This window comes from Balaenoptera musculus, chromosome 7 (assembly GCF_009873245.2).
Source record: "Balaenoptera musculus isolate JJ_BM4_2016_0621 chromosome 7, mBalMus1.pri.v3, whole genome shotgun sequence".
Classification (NCBI taxonomy): Eukaryota; Metazoa; Chordata; class Mammalia; order Artiodactyla; family Balaenopteridae; genus Balaenoptera; species Balaenoptera musculus.
In genome coordinates, this window is record NC_045791.1 from 105,649,904 (window position 1) to 105,666,510 (window position 16,607).

The window sequence follows — 16,607 nt, forward strand, 5'->3', positions numbered from 1 at the left end:
TTATTTGATGTTCGTGAGCCTCATTTCCTAAATGATCTTTTTGAGCCTCATCTCTAAAATTGGCATGATAATACTTGCCTACCTCATTGGATTATTGGAGAATATTAAATTTGGTAGTGCATATGAATCATCTAACACAGTGCCAGGTGTGTGCCATAGGTGCTCAATAACTAGTTACTATTTTGTAAATGTTTTACTATTAATATTTTGAATGCATAGAGTGCAGCGCCTGGCGTGCTCAGGGCCACTGTTTTGGGAAGCCATTCGCATGTGATCCTCCCCTGGGATTGTGGAACCCAACGCTGAATATATTAGGTATCCTCCACCTCCCTAGCACTTTTCAACAGATGAATTGGCTTCTACGTTTCAAAAAACCAGAGCTGTGGCCCGCCCCCTTCCCCTGTGGAACCCCCTCAGCTTTCTACTTAGGAATGGCTTGTGTCTAGACTCCTTCCCTCCTCCATTTATTTTGATACAATGAAGTTGGCATCTCTCTGACCTTCTGCCTGAGGTTAATCCTTCCCTCTGGGTTCTGGGTCCCCTCCCTTCCTGCCTAGCGTCCCCTCCCTTTCTTTGTTGTGCCCTCTTCAACCACACCTTCTTTAGTGATTCTTTCCTATCAGCAATTAACTGTGTTCAGGCTTCTCTTATCTTAAAAAAATACAAGAAACCATGTGTGATTTCTTTCTCCCCCTGCAGCTTCCACCCTGTGCTGTTCCCCGCCTTCACAGCCAGCCTTCCGGAGCCTGGTGCACACCCTCGTCTCCGCAGTCAGTTCCCCGCACACGGCGTTCTGCTTCACTCCATTTCCTCCTGTGACCTTGTCACTAAGTCTACACTGCTGACCATACTTTTCTTACTGAAACGCATGCTTTCTTTGGCTTCTCTGACTTCACATTAGGCTGATTATTCTGCTACCTTTCTGATCACACCTCAGTTTCTTTTGCAAACTTTTCTACTTGCGCTTTCTTAATTAATGTTGTTCCTCACTGCTCTATCCTAGGCTGTCTTCCCTTCTGATTCTGAACCATCTCCGAGGGAACCAGTCTACTTGTTCGTTTGTCCTCTGTACGCACACGACATACTCATTTCTGTCTCCAGCCCAAAACTCTCTCTTAAGCATCAGATCTAATATCCAACACCTCAAACTTGCTAAGTCCGACTGAACTTATATCCCCTCCCGATTGCCTGAAGATGCTCTTCCTATAGCAGGTCATGGCTCATTTGTCTAGAGCAGTGGCTCTTCACTTTAGTGGGCGTCACAGTCCCCTGGAAAGTGTGTTCAGGTGGCTGGGCCCCATCCCCAGAGGCTCTGAGTCAGTAGGTCTGGGGTGGGGTCTGAGAATTTGCATTTCTCGGAGTCCCAGGTAATGCTGATGTTGCTGGTCAGGGGACTACACTTTGAGAACATCTGTTATAAGGAAATTAGGCAGTTTTTCCCATTCCTTACTCTACCCCTGTAACTTCCCCAGCCTCCAGTTCCCAACTAGCATCTGAATAATCTTGTTAGTTTTGCCTTTTATAATAAATACCTCTCTATCTAGAACCCTCCATTCCTTCTGCCACTAGTCTGATTTATTGCAGTAACCTGCTAACTGACCTTTCTGCCTCTGGTTTCACTTCTAAATCTGTTCCCCATATAGCAACCAGTGTGAACTTCTTAAACCATAAGCCATTATTAGTCCCCTGACTGCTTTCTTCCATAGCTCTCCATTGCCTTTGGGATAAATTCAAACTTCGTAACGTTGACCTGGCCTCTGCCTACCTATGTGGCACCATCTCTTCTCCCTCCTTCCTTTGCACAGAATTCACCAAGCACACAGAGAAGCACATGCGATCTAAATATATATTATATAGCAATTACCGAGTGCTTGCTGTGTTCTAGCCACTGTGGCACTTTTGCACACATTAACTTCATTTAATCTTCCCACTAACTCTATAAGATGGGTTACATTTTACAGATGAGGAAATGCGACCCATTTTATAATGTTGCCATCCCTGTGTACCAGTCCTTTCCAGTCAGTTGTGTCCAGGGTAACAGGGTTGGATTCACTCAAAACTGACTACCAAGAGCTAATGATAATAACCGTGACAACAACATGAGTAGTAATATCTAACAATTTTTGTTAATGTACTTTGTGCCGGGGCACTCCGTGTAAACATAACTCATGTATACTATTCCTGATTTCCAAAGGAGGAAATTGAGAGAGGGAGTAACTTGTTCAAAGCCACAAGTTCAAGATCACAGGACCTAGGTTTGAATTTAGGTCTTGTGACTCCAAAGCTCATGCTTTTTTTTTTTGAAAGTTTCATGACTTTTTAAAAATAATTAATTTTTGGCTGCGTTGGGTCTTTGTTGCTGTGCACTGGCTTTTCTCTAGTTGCGGCGAGCGGGGGCTGCTCTTCATTACGGTGTGTGGGCTTCTCATCACAGTGGCTTCTCTTGTTGCAGAGCACGGGCCCTAGGCACACAGGCTTCAGTAGTTGTGGCTCGGGGGCTCTAGAGTGCAGGCTCAGTAGTTGTGGCACACGGGCTTAGTTGCTCAGCGGCATGTAGGATCTTCCCGGACCAGGGCTCGAACCCGTGTCCCCTGAACTGGCAGGCGGATTCTTAACCACTGCGCCACCAGGGAAGTCCCAAAGCTCATGCTTTTAACTACTCTGTCATTTCTGTGGGTGGAAGCAGTGAAGTTATTTAGAGAGCTGTTTATCACTTGGCATCTTCTAAAATTTAAAATCCTTCTATGTCTTTAAGTGAACTAAAAAATTTTTGGCAACCCTCCCATCCTCATTGGAACCCACCCACATGCACCTGTCTTTCTTCCAGATCTCATCATACTGTGGTAAGAAGAGTTTGGAATTGGAGTCATACTGGGTTCTGATGCCATCTCTACTAACCATCTCCTTGGATGAACCCTGGGATAAATTACTTTACCTCTTTGAACTGCTGATTGCTATAAGAACCAGAATAGTAATGCTTCCCTCATGGGGTTGCTGAGAAAAAGAAATGTGAGAATACCTGTCTCTTCTCTCCACCCCTTGTGCTTTTGCTTAATGTAACATTGGGCATTGTCACAGTAGCTTCCTTGTTGTGTTTCCTGCACAGATCACCACCGCCCCTCTCCTGTTCTTAACTCCTGTCACTACTCACTAGGCTCTACACTGCCACCTGAAAAATATTTCTGAAATACAAACTCTAGTGACTTTCTGTTGATAGTAATGGTGAACTTTTATTCAGACACGCACCCTCCTACTGAAACAACCAAAAGTATTATTTAGATAAAATACAAAAACCAAACCAAACCCAGCCTTCTTCTTAAAGCATCAAAGAGCTCACAGGCATTACCAGGTTAAAATTGGGGTGGAAAACCCATGCAAGAGTGCAGGTTTGACCAGCGGTTGTGGGGGACAGAAATAAAGCCCAGATTTCTCACAAGAAGCTGGGACCCCAAAGGACTGCATTATCACGGTGAGGGTGGACCTGAAACATACCAGCTCTCTTGTGGAATTGCAGCCCGGGTTCAAGCTGACTGGCTCAACCAAGGAATCTCAAGTCTTGAATTGGTTTATGGGCTGGTTGTGCCTCTGGGTGTATGGCAAAATCAAGTGGAAATTCTTTCAGAAGCAAGGTTTCTTCTGCCTAGGCCTCAGATTATTCAGTAACCAGCACGTGAATATAACCAGGCACCCAAGGAAACCATACTCCAAGGGCAAGAGTCATCAGCAGCCGCAGACAACAGAAACAGCCCTTCATAAACGTCATCAGGTATTGGAATCATTACCGTCTGTAAAAAACTACTGTGTTTAAAGAAATAAGAGATAAACTTGAAGATATCTGCAAAGAATAAGAAACTATGAAATGTGACATAGCAAATTAAAAAAGGAATCAAATAAAACTTCTAGAAAGAAACATAACAGTAATGAAATTTAAAACTCAGTGGATGAGGAAAAGTATATATTTGATTAAATATTTTAAAGAGAAGAACCTCAATGGATACATTTAACAGAAGATTGAATAAAGCTGAAGAGAAAATTAACAAACTGGAAGACGGTCAGAAAAAATTATCCAGAGTATAGCATGGAGAGGCAAATAGAAAATGCAGAGGGAGAGGGTAAGAGACATAGAGAATAGAGTGAGGTCTAAATAAGTTTAATTAGAGACCTAGAAAGGAGATGAGAGAGAAAATGAGCGAAGGTGAAATTTAAAGATAATGGCTGAGATTTTCCATAACAGTTGAGATACCAAACCACAGATTTACAACCAATGATTGTAAGTAGAATTAAAAAAAAAAAATCCAAACTTAGATACATCAAGATGAAACTACAGAAAACCAAAGGGAAAATCTTAAAAGCAGCTAGAGAAAAAGACAGATTATCTTCAAAGGAGCAATAGGCCAACCCTTGACTCCTCATCAAGTATAATTCTGATAATGTTATTCTCATATTTTTCAGTGGCTTTCCATCCCTAAAACGTAAAATACATGCTCTTCAGCATGTCATGTGAGGCCTTTCGTGGTCTGGTCCCTGCAACATGTTTAGACACAGAGAACCTTTGTCCTTCTCATTTTACTCTTGATTATGTGCCTTACACATGTCTTCCTTTCTGGAATGCTCTCCATGCCCATCCATCTAGCCAGCTCCTACTCAGCCTTCCCATTTTAGCTGGGGGGTTCACTGTCAAACTCCCTGGCTCCCTTCTCACTGCCTTTGGGCACACTGCTTGCCAGCAGTCACCAACTCCATGTACTTCAGTATTTGTTTGCATTTTGTTTCATTTCTAGTACACGAGTTTCGGAGGACAGAGCCAGGGTTATTTGTAGTGCCTGACACTCCACAGATATTCAGAACCTTCATTGAGTTGACGCCAGCATTTCAGGGAGTCCCACGGCCACTTAAGCAATATCTTGATGTAGGTTTTCATGGCTCTTCCCATGATGCTCTGATTCTTGCTTGTGTGGAAAACAGGCTGCCACAGTTAGCACCAGGATCCCTGAATGATGTCTTCGGCTGGCTCTACCCCTTCAGTACTTCCATTTCCTTGGTGAAACTGGAATAACAATATCCACTGTACCTGTTGTATGAAGTTATGGTGTGGATCAAATGAGGTGATGTATGTGAACACACTGTGAACGTTCTGTGGCACCGTACAATTGCAGTAGCTTTATTTCAGGGTGAGAGATTTGCTTGGACTGGCAAACTTGCAGCACAGAAAATGATTCTTTGTTTGTTTGTTTTTCATAGTCACAGGAGACTGTTTCCTTATTTTTTTAAAAATTAATTAATTAATTAATTTTATTTTTGGCTGTGTTGGGTCTTCGTTGCTGCGCCCGGGCTTTCCCTAGTTGTGGTGAGCAGGGGCTACTCTTCGTTGTGGTGCGCATGCTTCTCATTGTGGTGGCTTCTCTTGTTGCAAAGCACGGGCTCTAGGCACTCGGTCTTCACTGGTTGTAGCGTGCGGGCTCAGTAGTTGCGGCTTGAGGGTTCTGGAGCACAGGCTCAGTAGTTGTGGCACACGGGCTTGGTTGCTCGGCGGCATGTGGGATCTTCTTGGACCAGGGCTCAAACCCGTGTCCCCTGCATTGGTAGGCGGATTCTTAGCCACTGTGCCACCAGGGACATCCAGAAAATTATTCTAACATGAATGTTACCTTGCCCTGTGAGGACTTGTGTTGTCATGCCTACATTTCACTGGGGAGAGGGGCCCAGAAAGTAACTTTTCCTCGTTGGTTGATTTTGAGAGATCTGAGGGGAATTGTTTTCATGGACCAATTTATATTACAGTTTTCATTGAGTTCTTGGTGGAAATTGTAAATTTCTGTGACCCTTCATTCAGAGATGAGAAAGCTTGGATTTGTCAGCGTTTGTCACTCTTTTAATTGGAAAGATTGAAACACCTTTTTGCCCAATTCCTTGCTTTTTTCTTCACATTGCCTTTACTTAGTATCACAGTCTAATCATCTGAAAACCTGATGAATTTGCCAAGTGTTAAGAATCATCAGCCTTGTCAGCCCATTGTTTGTGTATGAGAAGGCCAAATCAGAGTCATTTTTAAGGAAGTGGCAATGCCAACTCCAGCAAACCATGGTGTTTTACTTTTTGAATGTTTAAAATAGAAGTTTCAGGTAATCTGTATAAAGAGATTAGGATTTTACTGGATTTTCCCTCCTAGAGTGTTTTTTTTGGAGAATATAGTGAGCAGTTGCTTATATTTGTAGTGTGTCCAGTTTTTAGAAAATTCTGTTTTTTAGATGAAGAATTTTGGTAGTCACTAGTTTCTGGACATTTTTAACTGGAAGGGGCCACAGAATGCATGGGGCCGGCTCTGCCTTCAGTACGGCAGACTGAAGGCTGTGGGGAAACATAACCTTTTCCTTCGTTGAGGACTGCCGGCAGCTCTGCCCTCTTCTAGTAATTCATCAGGGAGTTTCATCGTTCTGTGAAAGCATTTTCCCTGATAGTCAATCAAAAGCTCTTTTAACTTAAGCCCCTTTTTTGTACTAAGTCATTCATAGTGATGGAGACGCACTTTGCAGCATCCTTCTCATAAATCTCTCTCAAATCTTGCCTCTGTTCACTGTCACTGCCACTGTCTTAATTTAGATTCTGATTGCGTCTCATCTAGACTGTAACCCCAGCTTCCTAAGCTCTCTGCTACTATTGTCTCTCCACTCTGGAACGCTACCAAATTCATAGCTCTAAAATGTATGTGTCCCTGGCCTTTATAGTGCTTTGTAGGATAGTATCCAGGCTTATCAGTTTCACTGTCTGGACCTGTGTGTTAGGAAGTATGTTCTGCTGAGAGTGGCATTAAATCCTAAAATATCAATGGCTTAAACAAGAAAGTTTATTTCTATCTCACAGAAAAGAAGAACAGAGGTAGGCAGGTCAAGGTGTATAGGTTAGCTCCATAGTCTTCAATTCTGCTGTGCTGCTGTGCACAGCAGAATGCACTGTTGTCCTGTAGCCTCCAGGACCAAGATGAGTGCTTGAGGTCCAGCTGCCACGTCCACATTCCGGCCAGCAAGAAGGAGGAAGAGGGGAAGGCTGTGTCTCCATCCTTTAAATCACAGCACTTTAACCTGCATCTTACTGGCTAAAACTTAGACATACAGGCCATGCTTAGTTACAAAAAGACTGAGGAATGTAGTCTTCTAACTAATACTAGCTAAAAAAAAAAAAAAAAAAAATCGGAGTTCTGCTTAGTAGGAAAGAAGAGAATAGATAACTGGGCAGTAACTAGAATCTCTGCCATAGCACCTATCCCACCTCCCCACCAGTTTTGTTCCTTTCCCCATCCAGTCCCTTCCTGCCCAACACTTGTGTCCTCAACCTGTTAGTAGCTACAATAAATCTCTTACTAATCCTTTACCATGTCAGGCTCTTTCACAGCTCTGGTCCATTGTACAAGTGCTGGCCTTTACCTAGAATGCCCTTCAACTTTCTTTCTCCAAAACATCTGTATATCCTTCAAGCCCAACTCACTTCCTCAGTGAATCTTTCTTATTTCCTTAACACTGACAGCACATTACTTCATACTTGAGGCTGTATCAGTGGAAGAGCTTCAGGAACTTAGTAGTTGAAGAGACTTGGGTTTGAATTTCTTCTCTGCAACTTGGGCTGGAAAACTATAAATATGGAAGTTCTTGGCATATAAATTATGCTTAGAGCCATAGTGCAGATCTCTCTTCTTGAGTTCCAGATATTCATGTTGAACTGCTTACTCAGTATCATCACTTGAAGATCTCACAGGTGGCCTCTCAAATAGAACCACCTCTGAAGTAGAACCCTTGATTTTCACTGCCTTCTCTAGTCTTTCCTGTGTCAGTAATGCCTCCATCAGCCTAGCTGCAGATGTCAGAAAGCTTGAAGCAATCCTTTATTTCTTACATCTAATAATCCTTAAACTCTCACATCTAATTACCACCAAAGTCTATTAGTTCAACTCCAAAATATCTCTTAAATTGATCCTTTTATTTCCATCTCCAGTGCCTGTATTGTAGCACTATCCTCTCGTGTCTGGACTTTTGCGATAGCTCTTAACTGGTCTCCCAACATCCCCTCTTAGGTTGGCCGAGTCTCAAGTTAGGCAGTCACTTTCTTGAACAAAATCCTTAGCCAGCTTCCTATTGTATGTAGGTTTAAACTCAGGATTCTTAACTTCTGCACGGCCCCATCTGACTCGACTCCTGCTGCCTCTCGTTTCCATTTGTGGCCATGCCCGTTCTTGCTCACTGTGCTCCAGCCACATGGTCTTTCTGTTCCTGATCGTGCCAAGGACTTCCCGCCTCCACCCCTTCCCAAGTACCATTCCCCACTCGGGGTCTTTTGTCCCCTTCCTCCAAGGGCAACTCCTACACACACCATCCTCATATCTCAGCGTAAATGTCACTTGCACACAGGGCCTTTCTCTGACTTCTTAATCTAAATCATATGTTCTCTTCTCTTCCTCCTTGGGAGTGTTCTTTCATTCTTAGCATTCATCACAGTTTATAATTCTATATTTATTGAGCGCTTATTTATTGAATATCACTCCAACATTAAACTGTATGTTCCATAAGGGCTGGGATCATCTTTCTTTTATTCACACTGAATCCTCAATGCCCAGTGCTCAGTAAATACACATGGTATAAATGAAGAAACAAATGATCTTGTGATTAAACAATGCGATAGATTTCTCTCATTAAATTGACAACTTTGCTACTTGGTGTGGCAAGACGTAGTTGTTGGAAACCTGTTAAGGTGATTCACTTTTCTAAACTGGCAGTGTGTTTCTTCACATTCATTGAACGTATCTGTGGTGCTCACCTGTAAGGCTACAAGCTTCAGTTTAATTTATTAGAGTGCATCTTTGTCTGAACAAAGCCTTATTTCTGCCAGGATATCCTTATGAACACAGAACCTGAAAAGGTCATGTGCAAGTGTGATCTCTGAAAATCATAATTGGGCCCACTTGCATGGCTTGCCCTCTTTTTTTGAATGCAACCTGGCATAACCTTTGGAACAGAAGACTTGCTTGTTGTTGGGATGGAATCTGAAGCCATCAGTGACCGTTACAGAAAGCCGCATGCCCAGGATTTGGGCTGTCTTGGAAAAACCTTCACTACCCTGTCTTGATTGCCAGCTCTTGAGACCATAGACTTGAGACTTGAAACTCGGATATCAGATATCTAGGTAGAGTATACTTGTTCATGGTAATTCCAGCCTCCTAATCTTTCCTGAATTACCTGTTCTGTAGAACACATTGGCAAGATATGTTATGGAACTGGTCAACAACTTGTGTGGGTTTTTTTCTCCCTAAGAGTATAAAAGATGTTGTTCTGAAAGCATCTGATGATTTTGGAATCCTGAACTTTGTCTAAAATAAAAGATGAACTTGGATGATGTCCCTCTTTTACAGGGTGATAAAGAGGGTGATCGACAATGGGAAAGTTTTCATTTGTTTTTCTTTTTAGAAAACAGAATTCTGCTTTCAGTGGGCACTATGGTAGGTAGATTTTAGCATAGATGGAAAAGCATACAGTTGATTGTTCTTAAGCCCCAGTAGGTCAGATCATGTCAGTGTTTCCAGAGTACGCCCAGAGTAAAGTTGGCTTTTAGCTGAGCCTTTGCTAAGAGGCAGCCAGTCCTGAAAAGGATTTATTTATTTATTTTGGCCTTGGTAATGTCTAAATGATGATAAGTACAAGTCTCTCTTAGCTAGCTGGAGTGGGTCCCACATGAATTGGTTGTGACCCCTAGAATCCAGAAACTCCAGTAGAGTTGGATAAGAATATTTTGTGGGGGAAATCTAATGTAACACATGAAAATATAAAATATTAAATGTTCAGAAGTTTGTAATTTGCTGCTTTTTTTCATGAGTGGTTTTAATACTTCTGGTCCAGAGCCTAACTCCCTCTTTAGTGGTTTCAGTTTCTTGGGTGAATGTGAATTTTATAAGTTTTTTAAGAAAGGAAATTAAACATTAAAAGACTTTAAGTACTTTACTCTTTATATAATGTCACTAAGAAAAGCCAGGAAAATCAGGGTTGGCTTTTTTATTTGTTTATTTAATAAATATAATCTATTTTCCACCATTTTGTTTGTTATGGCTGTACCAAAGTACTTTTAAAAGTTAACATTTATTTTGATTTTGTTTTATTTCAGCAGATGTGCATAATAAGTTAACCTATCTCTATTCTTCATTGTGGGCTGGGGCAGTGTATAACATTTAGTTATTTTGGCATTTTGACACATAGGCGATTTAGTTTAATTCAGCATAATTTGATGCTCTCCACTTGTATGATGCCTAACATATGAATAATGTTAAATAGATAAAATGCGGCCTGCTGAGTGTGAGCATTACTACAAGTTAGTGACGTAATTGACCTTAGCCAAGTCACCTAACCACTGTGGGCCTGGGTTTCCTTTTCTGTAAAATGAGTAGTTTGGGGTAAATGGTATCCAAGAATCCTTGCAGCTCTGAATTTAAAAATCCCATGAGTCTGTATGCCTAATAGGTATGTGTCTACCTGATTCCTCCTCCTCTTCTTTTCTCTTTTTTTTAAATTAGGAAAAGAGGATGCTGGTGCACCAGTTACAAAAGACGAGAACACCTTCATGTCACAGGACACAAGAGCTTTACCAGAGAAGTCGCTGCAGAGATCAGCAAAGGTCTCTGCCTGTTTTCTTCACTTGTCTGGCTGGTAGCTGAGCTACCTGTTGGAGGCCTCTCATACAATTCAGTTAGGACTGTAGTTGGTCGGTTAATCAGAAAAGTCAGTGGAAGCAGGGAATCATAAAAAGTGAATCTTTTTCATAACTTTAAACATATATTCATTTGTCTGTCTTTGGATGAAGGGCCAAGGCCTTTTCTTTGTGTATGGGTATGTTTATTGAGGTTCTGCATTATCTTTTTCTGCATAAACTGCACTTGTAATGTGACATCTATGATTTCCAGTTTGGTTTATTTAAAGTGGAGTGAGTGGGGCTTCCCTGACAGTCTAGCGGTTAAGACTCCGCGCTTCCACTGCAGGGGGCACGGGTTCGATCCCTGGTCGGGGAAATAAGATCCTGCATGCCATGCGGCACGGCAATAAATGAATGAATGGAGTGAGAATTTAGGTACTGGTGAAGCAATATGAATGTAGACTCCTTCTAGATTTTTAGTTTTTTGCTCCAATTTTTTTTTATTGTTGTCACGACCATATCTAATTCAAAAGTAAGTTTTTAATAAGTATTTTTTAGTTTCTCCAAAGTATTTAATTTAGTTATCCAGTAAACAAAAGCAATTTGTTTTTTTGCGTAGTTCAATTTTATTTTTTAATTATGTATGCTAGGACTTCCCTGGTGGCGCAGTGGTTAAGAATCCACCTGCCAATGCAGGGGACATGGATTTGAGCCCTGGTCCGGGAAGATCCCACATGCCGCGGAGCAACTAAGCCCGTGCGCCACAACTACTGAGCCTGTGCTCTAGAGCCTGTGCGCCACAACTACTGAAGCCCGCATGCCTAGGGCCTGTGCTCTGCAACAAGAGAAACCACCGCAAGGAGAAGCCCGTGCACCACAACAAAGAGTAGCCCCTGCTCGCCACAACTAGAGAAAGCCCTCACGCAACAATGAAGACCCAACACAGCCAAAAATAAATAAAATTAAATCTTTAAAAAAAAGTTATATATGCTAGTGACATTCAGATATGGGATCAAACACAGCTGATCCTCGCTATGCAGATAGCTCCTGGTGGAAGGAGTGGTACAATGACAAAGGATGGAGTATGTGATAGCATGAGGTTTTCCTTTACCAGAGGCATCCGCCAGCACGTGTAACCTGGGAACGCGGCGTTGCCACTCAGTCTAGCAAGTTGGTTAGGAGAGTGTTTCCTGCATATCGACATGAGGAATTTCGAAATTATATTACATATATTTTACTCTCCCCTGCCAATTGCCCATTCAGTTATCTAGATCTTTATTTTAATAAGCATTTTGAATACTAACCATATACTAGGCAATATGATAGGTGTGAAAGAATATAATGAACGGAAAGATCGAGGGCTGGGTCTGGCTCACAAATTTGTGTTTTGCTTGACCTGTGCAATATTTAAAATTTTTGGCTTAGTAGCTTATACAAAAAAAAAAAAAAAAAAAAAGGAGTGTCAGGCTTCTGGCGTCTCTTGACAAAACAAAACATCCAGCAACAGTGGGCCACATTCTTAAATGACTTTGGTCAGAGCTGAGTAGAGGCAACCTCTGTCAGTGGAATTTGTGTTCTGCAATTTGCTGCTGCCCCCCAATGGTGCTCCCTCTCTTGCTATTTTTGGTTTTGGGGTTTATTTGTTTTTGTATAGTTTCTTAATGAATTCAGTCTAAAATTACAAGGCAAAACTTACACTGTGGTAAAGTCATTTCTGTGACAGCTAACACATGAATCATGAGTAATGTCATGCTGATTTGTATACTTCTTGTTCTGTCGAACATTAAAACGAAAAGCATCAGACAAGATGGCATAGATTCGTTTCTCCTTGCTCCTCCCCCCTAAGCACAGCTACAAATTCTGGACAATAATAAGAAACAACCAAAGGAGAATTCTAAAAGATGAAAAGAGGAAGGCAAACTAGCTAGGGACTCTAGGGCTAGAAGAACAATGTAGTAGCAGGGGACTTTACAAGCCCTCCACCAACAGAAGGGGACCCAGGCCCCGGATTTCTGGATCCCAGCCCCACAATAGAAGGTGGCTCAAGCAGACTCGTTCCTCACTCACATCTAACCGGTGGCCCTCCAACAGCACCAGGCAATCCCAGCAGCACCTATAAGACAGATTGACTGGGATCTCTGCTGATGGCAAGTGGCCAGGAAAAGGGCTCTCCTTCCCCACCACACCTGAGACTTCTCTCCCTCACCAAGAGATGCCAGGCATCTGGGTGGCCCTGACAACAGGGATCCTGCCACAGAGGTGACCTAGCCCCAGAAGTCTCTTTGTCCCTATGGGCCTGAGACTCCCCTCCCCCACCTAGAGGTAACAGACAGCTGGGGGAACATCAGTAAGGGGGATCCTGCCGCAGCAAGCAGCCCAGCCTGGGAAGCCCCTTTGTCCTCATAAGTATGAAACTCCCCTCCCCCACCCAGAGACACCTGGCATCCAGGTGGCACTAGCAAGGGAGATCCTACCACAAGTATGTGGTCCAGGAAACCTCTTTATCCTCATGGGCCTGAGATGCCCCTCTCCCACCCAGAGATGCTGAACAGCCAGGTAGCACCAGTCGAAGGGGGTGCCACTACCCCAAAAACCCTAAACGAGAAGCCTCTTTGTCTCTGCATGGACGTGGGCTAGGATGTGTTCCTCATCCACGTTAGAGAGACCAGCCAGGCGCCCAGGCCTCAGGAAGTTCCTTCCAGCCCCTCAGCAGTACCAGCAGAAACTAATGGGAGCCCCAGTGGTACCTTGTCAACCAAACATATCAAAATAGCGTTGCAAAGGCTCTGAAAACTAAATTGTCACTGTAACTACAGCCCACAAAAGTAGTCCGGGACCTGCACGCTAACCCTAGACAGGGTGACTGCCTTCTAAAAGACAAGATTTAAATAAGACCTTGAACCTGCTAACATTATAGCCAAAAGGTCCAGGATACATTAGAAAATCACCTTATACCAAGAACCAGGAAAATCACTATTTGAGTGAGGAACGACAACTAACACCAAGTTAGTTGATGCCAACACCAAGATACTGCAGTTACCTGATAGCGATTTAAAATAGCCATCATAAATATGCTTTAACAGCAATTAAAAATTCTCTTGAAACAAATGAGAAAACTGAAAGTCTCAGCAAGGGAATAGAAGTTATAAAAAGGGAACTAAATGGAAATTATAGAACTGAAAAATACAGCAACAAATGAAATACTTGCTGGATGGGCTCAGTAGTAGAGTAGAGGTGACTCAGCACAGAATTAGTTAACTTGAGGGCCAATCAATAGAATTTACCCAATCCGAACAGAGAGAAAATACATTGGAAAAAAATGACCAGAGCCTCAGGAAGCCGTGGAACAGTAAAAAAAAATCCAGCATTCAGATAATTGGAGTCCCAAAAGAAGGATCAAGAGAGTGGGGCTTAAAGAATAGATTATGCTGGGGACTTCCTTGGTGGTCCAGTGGTAAATAATCCGCCTTCCTATGCAGGGGACGTGGGTTTGATCCCTGGTCGGGGAACTCAGATCCCACGTGCCGTGGGGCAACTAAGCCTGCGTGCCACAAACTACAGAGCCCACATACCCTGGAGCTAGCGCACCACAACTAGAGAGAGAAGAAACCCCGCAGGCCGCAACTAGAGAGAAGCCCACGTGCCGCAACGAAGAGCCTGTGCCACACGCCTCAACGAAGACCCCGCCTGCCGCAACTAAGACCCCACGCAGCCAAAAAGAAAAAAAGAATACATTGTGCTGACTGGGAACAGGTTAAAAAAACACCTTAGAGATTTTGAGGTCCTAGCAACAGTTGTATAACATTAATGTGTGATGGTATCCATCTGTATGATTATAATTTTTTTCTTTTCTGGTGGACTCAGTAACTTGTGTTTAAGGTTAGAGAATAGTGGTGGCTGAATGGTTCCAGAATTGAGGATTTTTGGAGTAGGTGCAATGGAACAACAAGAGGGGTGAGGCATTTGATGACATGCGTAACAGGACTTGAAGTGATGAAACATGGTGTCTCTGGCAGGTAGGAAAGGACTCAAGGCTAAGAGGTAGCTAACAGACATAGAGAGAAGGGTCAAGGCACTAGTGGTCTTGATGTGGTGAAAAAGCCCGTGGAGGGGCACAGGAGAGTGAGAGAGCTGAATGATGAGTCAGTCCAAGATGATGTGTTTCTCTTGGTAGAAATAGCACGTACTTGTGCTATTGAATTTTTGCCTGGTGAAATGAGAGACTGGGTTTAATCTTGGAAAGAAGGAAGGTTAAAAGGTTTCAGCATTTGAAGGCATAATAAAGGAGTTATTTACGTTTAATAACATTTTAAAATAAACAACTATTGTGTTGTTCACCTGAGATACTGGTATAGTTCATGTGAGAAAAATGTAATGCAGAACAAATACCTGGAGCCGTACTTCCCTGCTGGAGTCTTACATATTTCTTTGAGACATAGGTCTTGGTTTTAAAAGCGCTTTCATCTAATTAATCTGTGTATTGCTTAGTTTTCCTTGGGTATATGTGCTCGCTGGCTTCAGTTGTTGCAACTTAAATATAGATAACTCAGTCACAGAGCATCACTGAGAGGTACTTCATTTAGACTTAGAAAAACTGCTGGACCCAGATATTTGACCAAATAACATCCTACTGACTTCTCCCAACTGTTATCCAGTCCTACAGATAAACAGCATTGACTATATCTTTGGTATTTTCAGGTGGTTTACATCTTGGAAAAAAAACATTCCCGTGCAGCGACTGGCTTCCTCAAACTCTTGGCCGATAAGAACAGTGAACTGTTTAGGAAGTATGCCCTGTTTTCTCCCTCGGACCACCGGGTGCCTAGAGTTTATGTACCTCTCAAGGACTGTCCTCAGGACTTTGTGACCCGGCCTAAAGATTATGCCAACACGCTGTTCATCTGCCGCATTGTGGACTGGAGGGAAGACAGCAACTTTGCCCTGGGGTAGGTGGCCTCTGGCGAGAAAAACCACAGATCCCAGACAGAGCTTGGTTTAGGTAGCATTTACGTAAACTTTTTTATGTGTGTATTTTCATTATTATTTCTTCATTAAAGCATGCGTACTAGGTGTGGTTCTTCAGAAATCACCCTTAGCTACCACCTCAACTGGCCACCTATAGGTTCCTTGAATTGCCAGGCAATCACCTATTTTGTTTGTTTTTGGTTTTTGGCATAAAACATAAACACATTCTGAACCTCTGCTTATTTCCTGTTATGTTATGAATCCTGTTTGTACTTGTGAACTTGAAAAGAATTCATTGTATCAAACAATCAGATCCCTCCTTTCAGACACTAGTGTTAAAATGTGTGAAATTCCAGGGGTATTCATGGGACCTCAGTCTCCCATGCTTTAAAATATGAATGTAAAGGTATGTCTGAATGACGTGCTTTTTTGGTATTGATCCTTCAGAGGTTTCACTTATGGCATTAAACATTAAATTACCCTACTGTAAACAGGGAAAGGTACCATGTTTTTAGGGAAGCTTTCAGAAACCAGTCTAACTTAAATATAGATTATATAGCCAGAGAGCACCATGGATAGCCATTTCCTTGTAATCTGAAGAAACTGCTGGACCTAGCTGTTTGATCAAATGCCGTGCCTGTTTCCTTCTTACAATCGGTATTCATTTTGAAAGAGAAGTGGTATTAAGTTTTAGCTATATCTGTAGCCCTTTATTATAGATGGTGTCTGGTTTATGCTTAGGTTTCATTTTAGGAAATGAAAATAAAGGCATACAAGCTAGAACAATTTGCTCTGACACTACTTTTCGTCTAATTTGGTGACTTGCTTGTTGGTCATCTAACTTGTACAGGATGGACCCTCCTGAGAATGTTCCGTGATTATGAGTGCCGACACTGAATGGATGGCCACAATGTGCTGCTTTGATGAGGTTTATTCTCTGCTTAGCCTTTTATGGTTAGTGAAGTAAACCAAATCAA

The 16,607-nt window shown here is 42.4% G+C and overlaps 1 protein-coding gene across 4 annotated transcripts in view; it reads left to right on the forward strand.

Moving 5' to 3' along the window:
* The window catches only part of DIS3L2 (DIS3 like 3'-5' exoribonuclease 2), a 391,634-nt gene that overhangs the window by 165,418 nt on the left and 209,609 nt on the right, over positions 1 to 16,607 (forward strand). For 3 of the 4 annotated variants that reach the window (XM_036858529.1, XM_036858530.1, XM_036858528.1), the window contains exons 7-8: positions 10,550 to 10,650; positions 15,364 to 15,611. In XM_036858529.1, the coding sequence (XP_036714424.1) occupies positions 10,550 to 10,650; positions 15,364 to 15,611 (349 nt within the window). Of the gene's footprint in view, positions 1 to 10,549; positions 10,651 to 15,363; positions 15,616 to 16,607 lie in introns of all 4 variants that reach the window. The other variant, XM_036858531.1, reaches the window with a different exon arrangement.